A 15,855-nucleotide genomic window follows, 5' to 3' on the forward strand; every position below is an offset into this window, starting at 1 on the left:
TTGAAAAAACATAATTGCAGGTTTATTGATCAGTCCTTGACGATGTTAAGGCCTTAGTGTATACAGAGCACTTTGCATTAAATAACATGTCACAATGACACATGACTGTTTGGCCGCTGAGGTGTGGACGGATCTTGAAAAATAAAAATTTACATCGATCCAAACAAACCGATGACATACGGTCATCTGTGTGTTTTGGATTTACAGATTTCTCAATGCCGCCACGGCTCAACACTAGCATGTAACAAACTCAGTCAGAAGTCTGCTAATTTCAAGCATGAGACGATCACACACGAGACGATCACAGTACTGAATGAAGGGAGGAGTTGGATTGCAGTTTTCAGTGGTGTCCATCAATTTAAGTTCATGATATTTCCTTTTTCCAAATTATCACCGTTGTTGCCATTGAGGAAATCTGAATCAACGGATTTGCACTAAAACAAAGTATTTATATATATTTATGGTATGCAGCAAACAAGCACCAGTGGTCCTTCCGAACCAATCTCCCGTGGTTTTTAAATGTTTGAGAGTTCAGGGTGAGTCTTTTTTTAGTTTTTCCACAGCCAGCTGCCTGAAGTGCTTCCTGGAGGTTCACTTGTCTCTGGTGAGCACCATCTCAGTGAGCCTGATGAGGGCATCTCTCTCTGCCGACGGCCGGAGCTTACTGATCTGCCTGATGGCTTCTTGACAGTAGCGCTCGGCCAAGTATTTGGTCTGTTCCACGCCGTCGCTCTAAAAACGGAAGAAGAAATATTGTTTGAATGTTCTTTACCTGCAAAGTACAAATAACTACAAGTTAAAAGCCTCCATCACCAACTGAAAGCTTGGCTAAGGTTTTGGTCACACAATGTTTACTTAATACAAATCAAACCATTTTTTATATTCATCTACCCCATTTAAAGTGTGATGCAGGAAGCAGATGTTTTTAAACGTCTAGTTTAGGTAGAAACTTGCACCTGGAAGCATTTAATGTACAGTGTGTTGCTGGTCATACCTGCAGGACGTACTGCCAGGCTTGATCTATGTCTCCTTTAGAGCTGAAGCGTCTCATGATCAACGCATGGAGCTCCGGGAACTAGAAAGGCAGAAAGAAATTGACGTAAAGTCTGACAGTAGACAGTGATACGTGGTGTGTGTGTTCCAGTAGCTTCATTTAAATGTACAGTTTCTACGACACACGTATGACCAACACACTCACCTGTTGACAAGCGAACAGGACCGGCCCGGTGGCCAAGCCCAGTTTGAGATCTGCAGCCGAGGGCTTCCCCAGGTGGCTGGCTCCTGATGTGAAGTCCAGGACATCATCCACCAGCTACAAGTCAGAACAATTAACCCATAGAATCATAGACAGTTCATTTCAACAGAATTATGTCCTGAATGGATGAGCTATCCTTCCAGTAGAGGGGTTTCTTATGTTTTAGCTTGTAAGGAGTAAAATAAAAAGATTAAAAGCAGAAACTATAGAAATTACCTGAAATGCAATGCCAACATTCTCCCCATACTTGTAGGCTATTTCATGAACTTTCGGATCAGTAGTTACCTGAACGCACACCTTGGATGACACAGAAGAGCCAAAAAACATTTGAGTAGAAACCGAGCCTCTTCTTCTGCGCCGTGATATTTGTGTGAAACAGAACGTACATACTGCTTTACAGCTGTTTGCAATAAGACTCGCCGTCTTCTTGAAGGTTTTCTCCAGGTAGTGTTTGAATCTCTCGTTCTCGTGCTCCTTGGAGCCCAGCTGCATGAATTCACCTGGAAGCACAGAGTTTAGAGATTAGGGAGTTTGGTATTGGACGCACTGTACAAGCAGACTTTGGGTTGTGACCCTAAGCTGCATTTAAAGATGGGGGCGTTGCCGGCTCCCCAAAAGTGAAGCCAAAACATCTAGATCGCCCTCTGGTGGCTGGCTGCAGTAATGTAGAACATAAGCTCTACTCCTTCCATGTTAGCAGATGGGACATAAACCAAACTAAATAAAAAAATCAATTTACATCTGGAATACATTTCTTCCACAGATGGTTTCTGTCATTTTAGGTAGTTCTCATCATAGTTTTTAATGCTATAAAACTGACTTTATTTAAACTGCTTCCAATGTGCTTTAAAAAAAAACTACCAAGTACAGCTTTATTACTGACTGAGGTGGCACGAACAATGTGATTTCTGTACCTCGCACCAGATCCTCCATCACCTGTGACATCACTTTTACAACTGTGTTGTCCCCAATACGAGCCATGGCCATGGAGGCAGTTGAAAGGATGAAATCTCCAGCTAAGATGGCCTGGAGGAGAAAAAAATAAATGATGTTTATATCCTTAAAATGAAGCGGTACAGAGAAAAATAAAAGGTTTTTAAGCATATCTAACTTCTTACCTTTTTTTCCCCCCACACCTCATTGATGGTTCTCTTTCCCCGTCGTCTATCTGATCCGTCGATGACGTCGTCGTGCACCAAGCTGGCAGTGTGGATCATTTCTGCAATCATAGCTATGGTCCTCTGCCCCGGGAGCAAATCTCTACAGAGGACACAGAGGAAATAAAAACCTGGACTGTGCTTTATGACAGGGTGTGGTGCATCCTGGGGTTAACAGTAAAAACATAATACATTGAAGGTCTGGAGGGATCCACATCTTACCCGGATCCGTTGCTGTGAGCGTTGAGCGCCCGGGCCATTAGGACAACAATCATCGGTCGTATGGCTTTGCCCTTCCCATCGAAGTAGTAGTCACATAGCGACTTCAGCTCATCTCTGGATACAAATAGCTCCTGTGAGGCAGAGGAATAAAATGCATGCATTTAATTTCAAATCTACTGGTGTCGGAGATAAACTTTGCCAAACACATCATGTCTTCTGCTCATTTATAACCAATATCTTGGAAGACTCACTTGTCATGCGTTTCACATGTAGGGACACAATAGTAAGAACACTCTCTGTATTGGAGAAAGTACCTTTCTGATGTCATCATATAAATTTGTTAAATCTTTCTGTGCTAATGTAAACGGGTCCTGCAGCTTCACGTCAGTGTGTACATTCTGTCTGCAACAGCAAGACTGCAGTGTTGGATTCAGCAGCTGGGAAGTGTGTCTGGAGACAAAGACAAACAGAAACTGTCAAATATATATACAGAAAATAAGGTAATTACTATTTATAGTATTGTTATACCTACAACCGTAGATCCTTGGTACTACAACAATTTCATGTGATATAAATCTTACATTGCTTGACGTTTAACCGAAATTGCTAAAGTATAACGTGCTAAATGCGGTGACGGTCACATTTATGTGCACAAATGCTGTAAATAGTTGTTGGTTACGATAACTCACCTGGGTAGAGATGTGGTGGAGATGAGAGTTTTTGGGAGCATCTGTGTCGGTAGAGCCGATAGCTGCCCCTGAAACAACAGAGGACACGAGACCAAAAAGGATTTTAGACTTTTAGACCATTTAAATACTTTAAAGGCCAACAGAGTCAACAGAACAATTTACCCCAAACAGTGTATTCATGGTGGAAATATTGTAGTTTTTACTCTTTTTAGCATTTCTACTGTTATTGTTGGAAATCAAAGCTGTACTGGCTAAATATGTGTACAAATACATCTCAATGTACTTAGGATGAGGATAGAAATGGACATGGAGCTTAAAACAACAACAAGCAGAACAAAGGTACTGAAACTGTAAACAGATAGACTAACAACATGCAATGTCTTTATAAAAGTCAAGTGTTAAGTAACGTGGGTCATAAATAAATCACATAAAACATCTAGATGGACGTTGACGTCGGTTCGATTTAAAAGTAGACAACTATCAAAGTAAAGGACAGCAGTAGATTAATGTCTGTGCAACATTAGACGCAGGTCTTGACCTTTGTGGGTGCTGAGGAAGTTCTGCACATGCCAACAACATACCCAGAAGTCAACAAGTCCACATTCATTTAGGACATTCTTACAAAACACGAGACACTCTTGCGAAAGGAAAGAAAAAAATGGCTCGAATCGTTGATGTTGCATTGCGTAAAAAGTCAGTGAAGTAACGTTCATACGCCGGTTAGCTAGAAAATGACTACCATTCATTTTTCTAACTGACAGCTCCGCGGTGACCTTCCTGGATTCTCAGCCGGCCAACTCACCTCGCTCCCCGGCCTGGAGCTCCATGATGTCCGCCGGAGACAGGCGGTGGAGAACGTGGGCACGGACCGGCCGTTAAAGTGCCTCAAGGTTTCTAACAGACTCCTGCTCGTACAGTTCGTACTCCACCTCCGGCACTGCCTCAGCCACGGGCACGCCATGTTCCCGGAGCGTCTGGGCGTCAGACGGCAGGTTATATAGTTGCGTCACCGGAACCGGAAGTCCGTAACGGTTGGTGACGTGGGTCACGGACTAGGAATTAGGTTACTGCTAGCTAGCCATATATGGGAGTTTGAGACAAACATTAATTAATTCCTCTAAGGTTACTTATTTGTAATCAGAAATGCAGCGGTAGATGTAAGCAACGGTTGTTTCGCTTTAAACCGAAGATATCAAATACGTCTTCTTACAGGTCTCTGGGGAAATAGCACGGAAAAGTGTAGTGTACTATTAGGGGCTAACGTTAGTAGCTGTAGCTCTAGCTAGCCCTGGCTTGCTCTAGCTAGCCTTAGCTAGCCCTAGCTTGCTCTAGCTAGCCCTAGCTTGCTCTAGCTGACTAATTTTACTGGGGTTTTCAAAACAGTTTATTAAACTATAATCTGGGTAAAGTGTAAATGCCGAATAAACTGACCTTTTTGTTCACACACTGCTGTTAAAAACACATTCAAGGTTGAGTCTTAGTCGTTATTTTTTTAGTTATTACTTTAAAACTGATAAACGTTTCCTTAATTTAGGGTCTTCTAACTTAAGGAGTGTTTTGAATGCAGGACAGAGTATTTTACACTGATATTAATACTTTCACAGCATCAGAGTACTTCTTCCCCCCATTGCTGTGTGCATTATGACTACCAGCTGGAAATCCTAATTTACCCATTTTCAGATCTATCACTACATCAGTGCTTACAGTCCAGTAGCTTTGAGGCAGTTGCTGTGTCTGCAACATGTGGAGCCCCTTTAAAGTGTTAGTCTTTGCTCTGGTAGCAGCATCCAGCTTCACACCTGTACATGTTCTGGAGTTCTGCACTGACCGTGACTGCCTTAGTCACGATAACACGGCATCAAACAGCCAGCTGTCCCCAAACACTTTCAAATCCAGGTGGAACATTAGCGTCTCAAACCTCATACAGGACCTGGACCGGTTCAGAGTGTCTTGCAAGAAGCTAATGGGTACAGAAGTGATTTGCGTGTCTTTTTTTTTTTAGGTCAATACAAAATGTGTTACCCAGTTACTGACATTGATAATGTCGTGATTCAATCATTTCTGTACTCTCTGCAGAAGCGTTCCCAATCGATGTAGTTGATGGTAATTTTGCTCGCTCTGTAAAGAACTGTATATTCTCCAAATCCATTCCAACACCACTGAAAGGCCCGCTGAGACTGGCAGCAGCTTCTAAGGTGATGTTACAACACCACCAGCAGCATCACAGAGTCTTTACAGTGAAATGTGAAGACTTCATCATATCTGCGTTTGTCTCGACAGGAGGTCATCGAGGGTATTTTAGACTTAGATGTGGCTGTAACACAGTCGGATGATTTCCTGCATTATGCCAGCGGTGGCAGACTGCCACCAGGGTCAATTCCACTTGCTCACAGATATGGAGGCTATCAGGTAATGGTTCATTTGTTTTCCTGGCATGCATAGTCAGTCATCAACTCAGGAATAAATATACCAAAAACAAGTGTATTAGCAACATCAAGGAAACTTGGAGGTCTCTGTAAATCTTCTGTAAGATAATATCTGTGTACATCTGAGACTAGATCTTATCACAGGCGATGACTGTGAAATGTATTAATGAATAAACTATTTCATCATCAGTTTGGCTACTGGGCAGGTCAGCTGGGTGATGGTCGAGCACATTACCTTGGTCAATATACCAACAGGTGAAAATAAATTAGGTTTCCTCTTGTATTCAAAGAACTGTATATTCAAGGTGCATCACAGTTCAAACATTAAACCTATATTCATTATAAAATGTGCCACAGGAAAGGAGAAGTGTGGGAACTGCAGCTTAAAGGCTCTGGGAAAACCCCTTATTCAAGGTATGTTGGACTCCCTTTACACCTTGAGTTAAAATGTGTCCCGTAATCAGATTGTATTTATATGATTTAACCTGATTACATTTACACCTGGTATTAATATGTGTCTTAAATGTCCACATTAGGATGCGATCGAGATCACTCTCTCCTTCCTTGTTTCCTTGTTTCACTTTTTCACATTTGCCAACACTAGTGATACTAAATGGCAGCAAGAGGCAACTATCTTTAATCTGTCTGAAATGCCAGATATGAATTTGATAATGTGTGATCCAGGTCGGGAGACGGTCGAGCTGTGATCCGATCCTCTGTACGGGAGTTCCTGTGCAGCGAAGCCATGCATTTCCTGGGTGCTCCGACCAGCAGGGCTGCCAGGTGATGGATGAAAGGCAGCAGTGTGAAATGTTATGGAGGAAATATGAATGTTACTGATGTGATGATTTGCTTTGTTTCAGTCTGATTGTAAGTGACGAGCCGGTGACGAGGGATCAATTCTACGACGGCAACGTGAAGACAGAGAGAGGTGCAGTGATTCATGCAAACATAGAGTTGAACTATTTTTAGTTCAGTTTACTGGTTCATCACACTGTATGTTTCACTGTATGTTTCTTTTAATGTTTTCAGGAGCTGCTGTTCTCAGGTTAGCCAGGTCATGGTTTCGGATCGGATCTTTAGAGATTTTGTCTCAAAGTGGAGAGATTGATCTCCTGAGGTGATTATGTTCACGTTATCTCTCAGGCTTTCTCATTCTGTGGCCTCCTGTTGCATAAAGTATACTGCAGCTTATTGTTCTGTTGATTTTAGGAAGCTGTTGATCTTTGTGATTGACGAACATTTTCCTTTCATCAGTTCCAATGACCCAGATAAATATTTGGTAAGTAAAATAAAACAGAAATATGTTTTTTTGCCAACTGAATACAAGGTTTTATTAATTTAGTTTATAAAATGATAAACCGAGGTGTCCTGTCGTTGATTACAGGACTTAACTTTTGTTGTGTTTCTGCATGCTGTGTATTATTAGTTTTTTATGGAACTTCCTAGTTTAATGTTTTGCATTTGGTTGCATTTCCATTTTTCTAGGTGTTTTATTCCACAGTTGTAAATGAAACAGCACATCTGATTGCCCAGTGGATGTCGATTGGGTTTGCACACGGTGAGAACCTGTTGTGGCTGATCGTTTTACCATACAGTTTGTATCAACATCTGCTTATACATATATATGTTTCATCACATTCATTTATCATTTTACGTCTCATCACAACAGGTGTGTGCAATACGGACAACTTCAGCCTCCTGTCCATCACCATCGATTACGGACCTTTCGGCTTCATGGAGTCGTATAGCCCCAGTGTGTACGACGACGCACGTCTGCGTTTCTTTAACAATAAAAGAATGCCCCGTTCTTGTCAAACGTCAAACACATGTTTAATTTTTGCAGATTTTGTCCCCAACACTTCTGACGATGAGGGCAGATACAGCATCGGAGCTCAGGCCGACGTGGGGCTGTTTAACCTCCAGAAGCTCTTGATGGCTCTCAGTCCGGTGCTTTCTAAACAGCAGGAGAGCAAGTAAGAACACCACGATAGCTGCTTATATCAAGGGAACTTTAAGTGATATTTAGTAAAAAAAATACAAGACCTTTTGAACTTTACTAACCTGGAATGAGGACCCAGTAATGGTGGTCAGCACCTTGTCAAACTGTTTTCTTTGACGGAATAATTTTGGACTAACTTGTCGTCCTAATCTTTTTTTTTTTTTTAGGGCAAAACATATTTTAAATGGATATGTTGATATTTACCATAAGAGGTAAGGTCCCTGTGAAATGATGAGTTGTCCTTTTATATTGTCCCTAATTCTATATCCAAGCAGTGACAGTGATAGTATATTATTCCGAGCTGTGTTCATGCATGCGTTTCAGGATTCATCAGCTATTTAAAGCTAAACTGGGGCTTCTGGAGGAAGAGGAGGATGATGGTTACCTCATTGCCTTCCTGCTTAAGGCAAGTCATTGCATTGTTACTGTAATAACATATCTACATTGTTCATCTGCAAACATTATTTTTACTCCTAATCTTGTGATTGTTTCGTCAGATGATGGAGGACACACAATCAGACTTCACCATGACCTTCAGGCAGCTCAGTGAAGTTTCAGCCCAGCAGCTTCACGACAGGGACTTCACACAGGTAGAGCTGAAGCAGCTGCTAGATCTAGTTTAGGAGTTGGTGGCCTCTTTAATATCTGTATCTGACATCCTTTGTCATCTTGTTTTGTTTTGTATTAGTTGTGGGCTCTTGAAGACTTGTCGTCCCACAAGCTCTTTTCTGATTGGCTCAGCGTGTACCAGCTCCGGCTCATCCGGTAAGCACAAAGATGTAGAGTAATGCCAGACCTTCCTCTACTTAGTTTGGTATCACAAGTTTTTCTGAAATGTTCACACGGTTGTTGTTTTTTCAGTATTTGCGATGCTCTCATTTCTATTTGGTGTCATGTTTTAATTTTATCTAAGTGGATTTAAAAGTTTGTTTTCTCTGTTCAGACAACAAACCGATAGTGATTTGGATCGTCAGCAGAGGATGAGAAGTAAGCCACTAAATGTACATATTAGTGTTGATTTGAATGTGTAATATGTAATTATTTGAAGTGTGGCGTTTCTATACGAGGAACAAGTTTGTCTGATTGTGAAATATGTCTTGCAGATGTAAATCCCAGATATGTGCTGAGGAACTGGATGGCGGAGTCTGCTATCAGTAAAGCTGAGATAAATGATTTTTCTGAGGTGTGTATATGATATCTATGACTTTTTTCAACCGCATTTTTTAGGACATTTCTGTCTTTTACCTTTTATGACTTACCATACTATAACTTTTTTATACCATACTTTACCATGACTTTTTTATGACATACTATACTATGACTTTTTATCTTTCTATCTATCTATCTTTATAACTTTTGACGTAATATATGAAGGCTTTTTTATGAAAAACTAAGATTTTTTTCGACATAAAATTATTCTTTTTCGACATGCCAACATTTTTTTTCGACCTAACTTTTTTTCGAACACTTTTTTTGACATACTATACTTTTTTTTTGACACGCTATACTATGACTTTTTCCGACATACTGTACTATGACTTTTTATTGCTTTTTTCCGACATCCTGTACTATGACTTTTTTCGACATACTATGAATTTTAAGTTATTTTTCAGTACTCTCCAAAATCAAAGCAGTGCCCACTACTTTTCTGTTACAAATTGTTCTGATTTTATTTTTCCCTCACTAGGTGGAGCTGCTTCACCATATTCTGTCGTTCCCCTTTGTTACACAAGAGACCGCAGAGGAGGCGGGCTATGCCTCAAGACCTCCCTTTTGGGCTAAGAGGTTAAAGGTCAGCTGTTCCTCCTGAGAGATTCTTGGATAGAGAAAAAGACACTAGTGAAGAAGATTACAGCATACCTGAGCCTTTGTTATATTTTAGTAAACTGTTTCATGCTGGTGGAAAAAAGTGGTCCAAAATGTCAAAGTCATGGCTGTTAAATGTTTTCTTCTACTAAAATCACCCACCATATGTTGATACAGTGACCAACAAAAAAGAGTGCAACAGAGGAATTAACATTTTTTAATGCCATATTGACGCCTAAATATATTCAAAGATGCTACAGCAGAGGGTGTACCGTTTGTTTTAAGACCTAGTTTCACATACAGTATGACTATTCACCCTATTCATATACTTTATGCACACACCAGAGCCTTCACTTCTCAGATTTCAGCAAGTTGTACAAGAAAACCCAATAAAAAAAAAGATATTTACGCATGTCTTCTGCCAGGTTTTATTTAGCTTGTTAGTCATTTGAAAACTCATCGTGTGCTCTGTATATGGGGATTGTGTTTATAGTATTTACAGCATTCCATGCAAACATGTCAATATGTACAATTCTATGAAAATGTCTCTTTGAACCATGATGACCACATTATACTTTTCATGTTTTCTCTTCAGCAACGTTACAAACAGTGTACAAAATAAACTGTTTTGGTCTTGAAAATAATTACACTTTCACTTAATTCATGCAAGATTATGTCTTGGTATCATACATATCCATACAAATGGATGGATGGCCATCTGTTCTCTGGAAGAGATGGAATCTGTATTGATCTCCACTGGCTTCATTTTGGAGATGTTCAGCATCGTTATGGATGTAAAGAGTGGTGGATTCAAGCTATTTTTAGACTCAGGCTAATGAAGACCACGCTTCTTGTTCATGGCCAGCGCCAGTTCTGACATAAAGTCTCCACCTCCACCTCCACCTCCACCTCCATGCATAGATGGTGTAGTTCTCTTTGGCGGAACCGGAGGCATCTTCTTCACCGAGCCAGAAGGCCGTAGCGCTGGTTTTGGGGCAGCAGCAGTTGGAGGAGGTGGCGGAGGGGGTGCTCCAGCCCCTGTGAACATTGGTGGAGGCGGAGGTAAAAACCCTGGATCTAGTGGTGGAGGAGGCAGAGACTGGTCCACACCTCTGAAACTCACTGGGGGTGGCGGTAGTGGTAGGGAGGTCAACGGTGGCGGAGGAGGAAACGGTGAACCAAAGCCAGCAGCCGGAGGAGGGGGTGGAAGGAAGTCTGGCGGAGCATCGTCTTTGGATGGTGGTGGTGGAGGAGAGAGGTTGTCCATTGCAGGTGGAGGCGGAGGGAAGTTGGTTGGCAGGTGTCGATGAGGGAGGGCAGGTTTTAAAGAACTCTTGGCAGCCAAAGGAGGTGGCGGAGGAGGGAGGAATGGGTCCGGAGGTGGTGGGGGAAGGATGTCTGCCAATGGTGGAGGTGGAGGAGGGACATGTCCGAAGTCCTGAGAAGACAGAATATATCATAATGATTCAACATGTACCTTTTTATGTCATATTATACTATGACTTCTTAAGGATTTCTTTTGACATGCTATACTATGACTTTTTGGACATTTTATAGACTAAACAATAATAATCAACAGATAAATTGATCATGATCCCCTAAAGAAGAGTTCTGTACCGTAGAAACAGGTCCTGGTTGGGGCTCCTGAGCATGTCCATTGGCCTGGTTTGGTGATTTGGCTGGCAGAGAAAAATAAACACCATGAGGTTTGAACTAATATCACTACATGTGGCTTGTTTCGCATCAGTGAGGGCAGCTCGTGTGTCGTGCTACCTTTGATGGTGGGTGAGGGCGTTGACGGATTGGAGCTCGATGGAGTGCTTCGGTTCGTCCACACAGAGCTGACAGCAGCCTTCTTCTCTGCGGTTTTAAAGTTTTCATACAGCGACGCACCGTACTGGAAGTGCAAGAAACGCATCACACGAGAGCATGAGTTCTGTTCAAATGGAGAATTTTTTAATACAGATGTGGGGAAATTTACCTTTGCAATCCGTATTCCTGTTACCCAAAGGTTCATGGCGCAAGCATCATCGCAGCAGAGGTACTTGATGTACTGAGACTCTTTTTGGATCTGAGGATGCTGTAACAAATCCAAAAAGGTTCGTAAAGAACATACTTTGTTAACAGTAGATTTTTAAGATTTTTTGAGAGAAGTTAAGGTAACATTTAATTACACGAACAGTATTGCTCACATTAAATGTGCAATAAGATATTTCCTTGGGCAGCGAAAGACCAAAACACACAAGCGTTAGCCTCAAGTCTTCTTTCTAGCTGTTGTCTGAACACTACTGTATTTCATTGGTACATTTACTGACACAACATCCCTCGACTCTGAGAGACTTAACTAACTCATCGATTGAATGATTCAGCATTGCATTTCAATACCATTCTTCCAGATAAAGGATCACAATCAATACGGCAGAACAAGAACTCTTAATTCAAACCATGCATCCTTCAACATTTCCAAAACCTGCAAAATCAGTGGAGTTCCTCTTTAAGGGAACCACGAGGGGGCAGAGTGAGTCTAGAATCAGAGTGTCAACCGGCAACTCCAGTTAAATGGATGCTGTATTTTCAATTCCTGTTTGGAATAGTCCAGTCAGCATTTCTGAACATGAACAAAGTTAGAATGTGTGTACCATTGAGTCCATCCTGTAATCCAGTTTAATTTAGGAAATGTGAGATGTTTGTTGCTCAAATAGTCTTAGTCTTAACCATTGGATTTATGCCTGTACGTGTACACCAAATATTTGCTTTAAAGTGCACATTGTGTGGGTTTCACATTAATATTAGAGTTAACTGTTTTCCCCTGAAGAGGATTTTGACTTTCTACATAATGGGGACGGTATCAGAGATCACTTCAGGCAGCTCCTCTGAATATAAAACAGCTAAATGATAAAAGCTAAATTGTTTTGCTCTCATCCTTGAATTGTGGCAATTCTTGGCAGCCCGTAAACACCACCCCACCAATCTGTCAAAACACACCCTAATTGAACACTTCGGCAGCCGAAAAAACAGCTTCAGCCATTATTGTGTCATCTTCATCACCGTCGACCACGGCCGAGGAAGCTTTTAATACGTTTTACTGTGCAGTGCCTAAACATTCCATGTGAAACCTGGCTAGCCTTGACGGGTCCTTTTTCCTTTGCCCTTGGCCATCAGCACCTTCAGCTCAAACCTTGAGGACTCCGTCTTTCACTGGGAGCTAATTCAGTTTCATTGCCTCTCTAAGCTCTTTTTGCTTTGAACAACTACTGTAGCCTATCTGCTGATTCTAGTAGTTCACAGAGAAGATAGGGGAAAAGAAAGAAAGAGGACTTTCACATCCCTTTAAGACGCACCACCAACTCATCTCATTCTTGTTTTTTTTCATGTCAGTCAGCATATTTTAGTCTTAAATGAGTTCTATAGGTACCTCCCATCTCAGTTTGATAGTACTCTCTCAAAGACATGGGGCTTTTATGGTCATTTAAAGAAATTATAGGAACTACTTAAAAATTCGTCTTTTTTTTCTCACCACTTTCAGCTTAATTTGGTAAAACTGTCAACTTTCACTTCTTCAATTTAAAGTATTTCTTGCATTTCACAGTTCCAGTTAAATAAGCAGCTGTCTGGCTGCACCATACACTCGGGGACCCACCACGCAATAATCAACTCTGCATTGACACCTCTCGCACAACGCGATATACGGTGTGATGAAAAAGAACAAAACAGCAACAATGAGAAGGCACTCAAGAGTCTTACTGTAAATGTGTTCTTCAGTTAGGGGAAGTTGCAGCCTCTCTGTTTATTTGTTCGCAGTGAAAGGGTGTGTGGCTTTGAGGCAAACTAGATTAAAAACACAACACATTTAAAGCAAATTTACCTTCAGAAAAAAGCAGAAGTCGGTCGGGGCTTTGTATTTGTTCTTAAAGTCTTTGCCGTAGTAGACGTTCAGGTTGTCAAACTGGACAAAACAGACGAGGTCCCGGGACGACTGAAAGAGAAATAAGGGATTATATTACAAATAAATCTGTATTGTAATTACATTTTCCTTTTCCCTCCTTTTAAATTGATAATCTACACTTCAAGTGCAATGCATGAGAGATGCATGTGGCTGATAAAGCAGAAAGACTACACACTAGGACTATGTAGTCCCAGTGACACATTTTACAAATCAACCGTGTAATCCCTAAAGTTTCAGCTGACATTTCAAACATCTCTATATCTGCTGGGCTTTCATCTTTCCCCACATGCTTGAGCCCAGCTGAAAGTGTCCTGGATTAGAGCGTTAGCTGTTGTGTGTTTATGGTCTGTCCCCTTTTTCACCCCTTTACCTTGGTTTTCCCTTTGGGCACGTAATAAATTCCCGAGGCCCTCAGCTGGAAGAGTCTCATTTTCCAGGACTTCTTGCCGTCTTCTTTGAGGTGCATCACCCCCTCCAGATCCGGCACGATAATGGAAGTCCCGCAGAAGTTCTCCTGCAGAGGTGAAGAGGGATGAAAGGGGTCACTGCAATGTGGAAGTGTCACCTTAAAAACATTTCACTTGTGGTTTGTGTGCACGAGTTTGTTTACCTGTATTAATAACTCCTTGTCTTTGTCTTTTATATCTTTCAGGGCTCTCTTATCCTTCTTCCATAGATAAAAGTTCTGCAGGAATAAAACACAAAGCGCATCAACAAATCTCCTGACTTTTTCTCTTGCGCCACCAGAGGTTTCTAGTAAAATGTCTCAGCAGCTATGAGATGGATCGCCATGAAAGTTTGAACATTTTAGACATTAGTTTGTCCAATACTTTGGTTTATGACCTGCAATACTAATTACTCTCCACTGTACTTCATGTTAAGCCCTAATGTTAGCATGCTAACACGACAAACGAGATAGTGAATCTGCTAAACATCAGGATGTTGTCATTTTGAATATTGTAGCGTGTACACATTAGCATTTAGCTCAAAGCTACACTTGTTTATCAAATGTCTGCTTCCTCAAATATGGATCATTATCCAGATTTTTCTGAATAAATTTGATCTAAATGCAACTTCAGAAGTGTTTTTTTCTATCTGGTCAAAAATAAAACTACATCTTCAAGTTCTCTTTCTTTTTCTAGAAAAAGGAAATCAAATATAAGTGTGTTAAATATCAGAACAAACCGTCACCGAGCAGAAAAAGACATCATCAGGCAGATTTGTCCCCGTGTGACTGGGCTAGCTTGATTTGATATCATAGTCTGGGCCAGTGAGAGAAAGCCAAGAGGGGAATTCTATTTTGGTAGCTCTTGTCAAAAGTAGAAACTGTATATTGAAGGGGACATACTGCATGAAGCAGATCAGGCTTTTGTTGGGGGGATGTGGAAGACATGATGGAGTACTTAAAAAGGAGAATATCTCACCAGTTTTCCAACTCGACTATTTGTCTCTGCCAACAGACTGAATCCATTAAATACGCTGGGTTTATAAAGGGTCCCCATTATATCAACAAACATGCCAAGATATCACAGTCTTTTGCCTGAGGCCGTTTTGTCTGATATATTACAGTGAGGACATAAATGTAAGAGGTCATCCTGCATGGAGGAAAGACATCTCATAATTCAGACAATGCTTCAACAGTGAAAACAGCCAGATGGCTCTGAGCTGCAACAACGTGGAGATGGATGTGCACAAACCAAGGCCAAGTATACATGAACTGGCCAGTGTTGGACTTTTCCGATCACTCAGTATATGCTTAGAGATGGTATTCAAGAGGTGCATACAAATGAGGGGACTAACCTGTGGATTTTTGAAAACCTCGTATTTCTCCCCCCGCTCCTGAAAGAGGACTTGGTTCTCGCTGTCCCTGGTCCACGCCAAGAGAGGCTCCACCAGGTTCTCATGGTCTTCAAACGCCCGTTCTGTCAAAGGAAAATCAAACTTGGACATCAGAAAATTGGTAGCGGTAGCATTTAGATGATCAAGCTAGAGTCATTATGCGTGTGTTTTTCATGTGAATATAGCATCTTTGAAATTACTCTAATGGGATACGTTTTGATTTGCAGTAAAAATGAGACAAACTGGTAAACATAAGTGCAATCAATAGTCCATGCGTCTTATTTTGGATGGTTCAATTATAAATTTAAAAATTTGACGTATAGTATTACAAGGTAAAACTACTCCATAACAAGTCATGGATGAATTACAGAATGGGCCTCACAGGCACAGGCCAAAAGCATAATGAAGGGGGGATTTTGCTATTCCCCCCCCCCCCCCCTCCCCTCATACCTGAATCTTTAAGTCTGCTATCTCTTTGTTCATTTCTGAAATGCATAGTACAGCTGCTACTGT

General features: G+C 41.2%; 3 protein-coding genes across 5 annotated transcripts in view; 1 reads left to right on the forward strand and 2 right to left on the reverse strand.

Moving 5' to 3' along the window:
- pdss1 (prenyl (decaprenyl) diphosphate synthase, subunit 1) lies at positions 1 to 4,357 on the reverse strand. 2 transcript variants are annotated; one of them, XM_031850200.1, is made up of 11 exons: positions 4,126 to 4,353; positions 3,324 to 3,391; positions 2,949 to 3,084; positions 2,635 to 2,765; positions 2,374 to 2,515; positions 2,170 to 2,281; positions 1,646 to 1,755; positions 1,472 to 1,552; positions 1,199 to 1,312; positions 995 to 1,075; positions 1 to 732 (listed from the first exon to the last, which is right to left on the reverse strand). In XM_031850200.1, the coding sequence occupies exons 1-11, from the start codon at positions 4,282 to 4,284 to the stop codon at positions 592 to 594; spliced, it is 1,275 nt and encodes a 424-aa protein (XP_031706060.1). In that variant the 5' UTR covers positions 4,285 to 4,353; the 3' UTR covers positions 1 to 591. The 2 variants fall into 2 exon arrangements, with proteins under 2 accessions (XP_031706060.1, XP_031706059.1); XM_031850199.1 differs by having other exon boundaries at positions 1,472 to 1,755; positions 4,126 to 4,357.
- Positions 4,061 to 10,518, forward strand: LOC116385031 (protein adenylyltransferase SelO-like). The gene is made up of 19 exons (XM_031850195.1): positions 4,061 to 5,290; positions 5,400 to 5,518; positions 5,604 to 5,732; positions 5,940 to 6,004; positions 6,107 to 6,163; positions 6,434 to 6,532; positions 6,613 to 6,680; positions 6,782 to 6,869; positions 6,962 to 7,031; positions 7,238 to 7,310; positions 7,422 to 7,505; positions 7,596 to 7,725; positions 7,919 to 7,963; positions 8,076 to 8,157; positions 8,249 to 8,341; positions 8,440 to 8,516; positions 8,695 to 8,738; positions 8,855 to 8,934; positions 9,439 to 10,518. The coding sequence occupies exons 1-19, from the start codon at positions 5,065 to 5,067 to the stop codon at positions 9,559 to 9,561; spliced, it is 1,752 nt and encodes a 583-aa protein (XP_031706055.1). The 5' UTR covers positions 4,061 to 5,064; the 3' UTR covers positions 9,562 to 10,518.
- apbb1ip (amyloid beta (A4) precursor protein-binding, family B, member 1 interacting protein) overlaps positions 9,760 to 15,855 on the reverse strand; it is a 20,218-nt gene continuing 14,122 nt past the window's right edge. For both annotated transcript variants that reach the window (XM_031850194.1, XM_031850193.1), the window contains 8 exons: positions 15,304 to 15,425; positions 14,114 to 14,188; positions 13,874 to 14,017; positions 13,423 to 13,533; positions 11,539 to 11,637; positions 11,331 to 11,454; positions 11,175 to 11,236; positions 9,760 to 10,995 (listed from right to left, as the gene is read on the reverse strand). In XM_031850194.1, coding sequence (XP_031706054.1) covers positions 10,390 to 10,995; positions 11,175 to 11,236; positions 11,331 to 11,454; positions 11,539 to 11,637; positions 13,423 to 13,533; positions 13,874 to 14,017; positions 14,114 to 14,188; positions 15,304 to 15,425 — 1,343 coding nt within the window. In that variant the 3' untranslated portion in view covers positions 9,760 to 10,389. The remainder of the gene's footprint in view (positions 10,996 to 11,174; positions 11,237 to 11,330; positions 11,455 to 11,538; positions 11,638 to 13,422; positions 13,534 to 13,873; positions 14,018 to 14,113; positions 14,189 to 15,303; positions 15,426 to 15,855) is intronic.

Source organism: Anarrhichthys ocellatus, unplaced genomic scaffold (assembly GCF_004355925.1).
Source record: "Anarrhichthys ocellatus isolate YVR2014 unplaced genomic scaffold, GSC_Weel_1.0 scaffold10, whole genome shotgun sequence".
NCBI classification, from domain to species: domain Eukaryota; kingdom Metazoa; phylum Chordata; class Actinopteri; order Perciformes; family Anarhichadidae; genus Anarrhichthys; species Anarrhichthys ocellatus.

Coding starts and splice junctions, on each gene's coding strand:
- LOC116385031 (XM_031850195.1), top strand. CDS start 5,065: ATGTGGAGCCCCTTTAAAGTGTTAGTCTTTGCTCTGGTAGCAGCATCC. Junction 7,311..7,421: donor GTCGATTGGGTTTGCACACG/GTGAGAACCTGT, acceptor TCATCACAACAG/GTGTGTGCAATACGGACAAC. Junction 8,739..8,854: donor TCGTCAGCAGAGGATGAGAA/GTAAGCCACTAA, acceptor TATGTCTTGCAG/ATGTAAATCCCAGATATGTG.
- pdss1 (XM_031850199.1), bottom strand. CDS start 4,284: ATGGCGTGCCCGTGGCTGAGGCAGTGCCGGAGGTGGAGTACGAACTGT. Junction 3,392..4,125: donor GCTCCAGGCCGGGGAGCGAG/GTGAGTTGGCCG, acceptor CTGTTGTTTCAG/GGGCAGCTATCGGCTCTACC. Junction 2,282..2,373: donor AGGTGTGGGGGGAAAAAAAG/GTAAGAAGTTAG, acceptor TTTCTCCTCCAG/GCCATCTTAGCTGGAGATTT.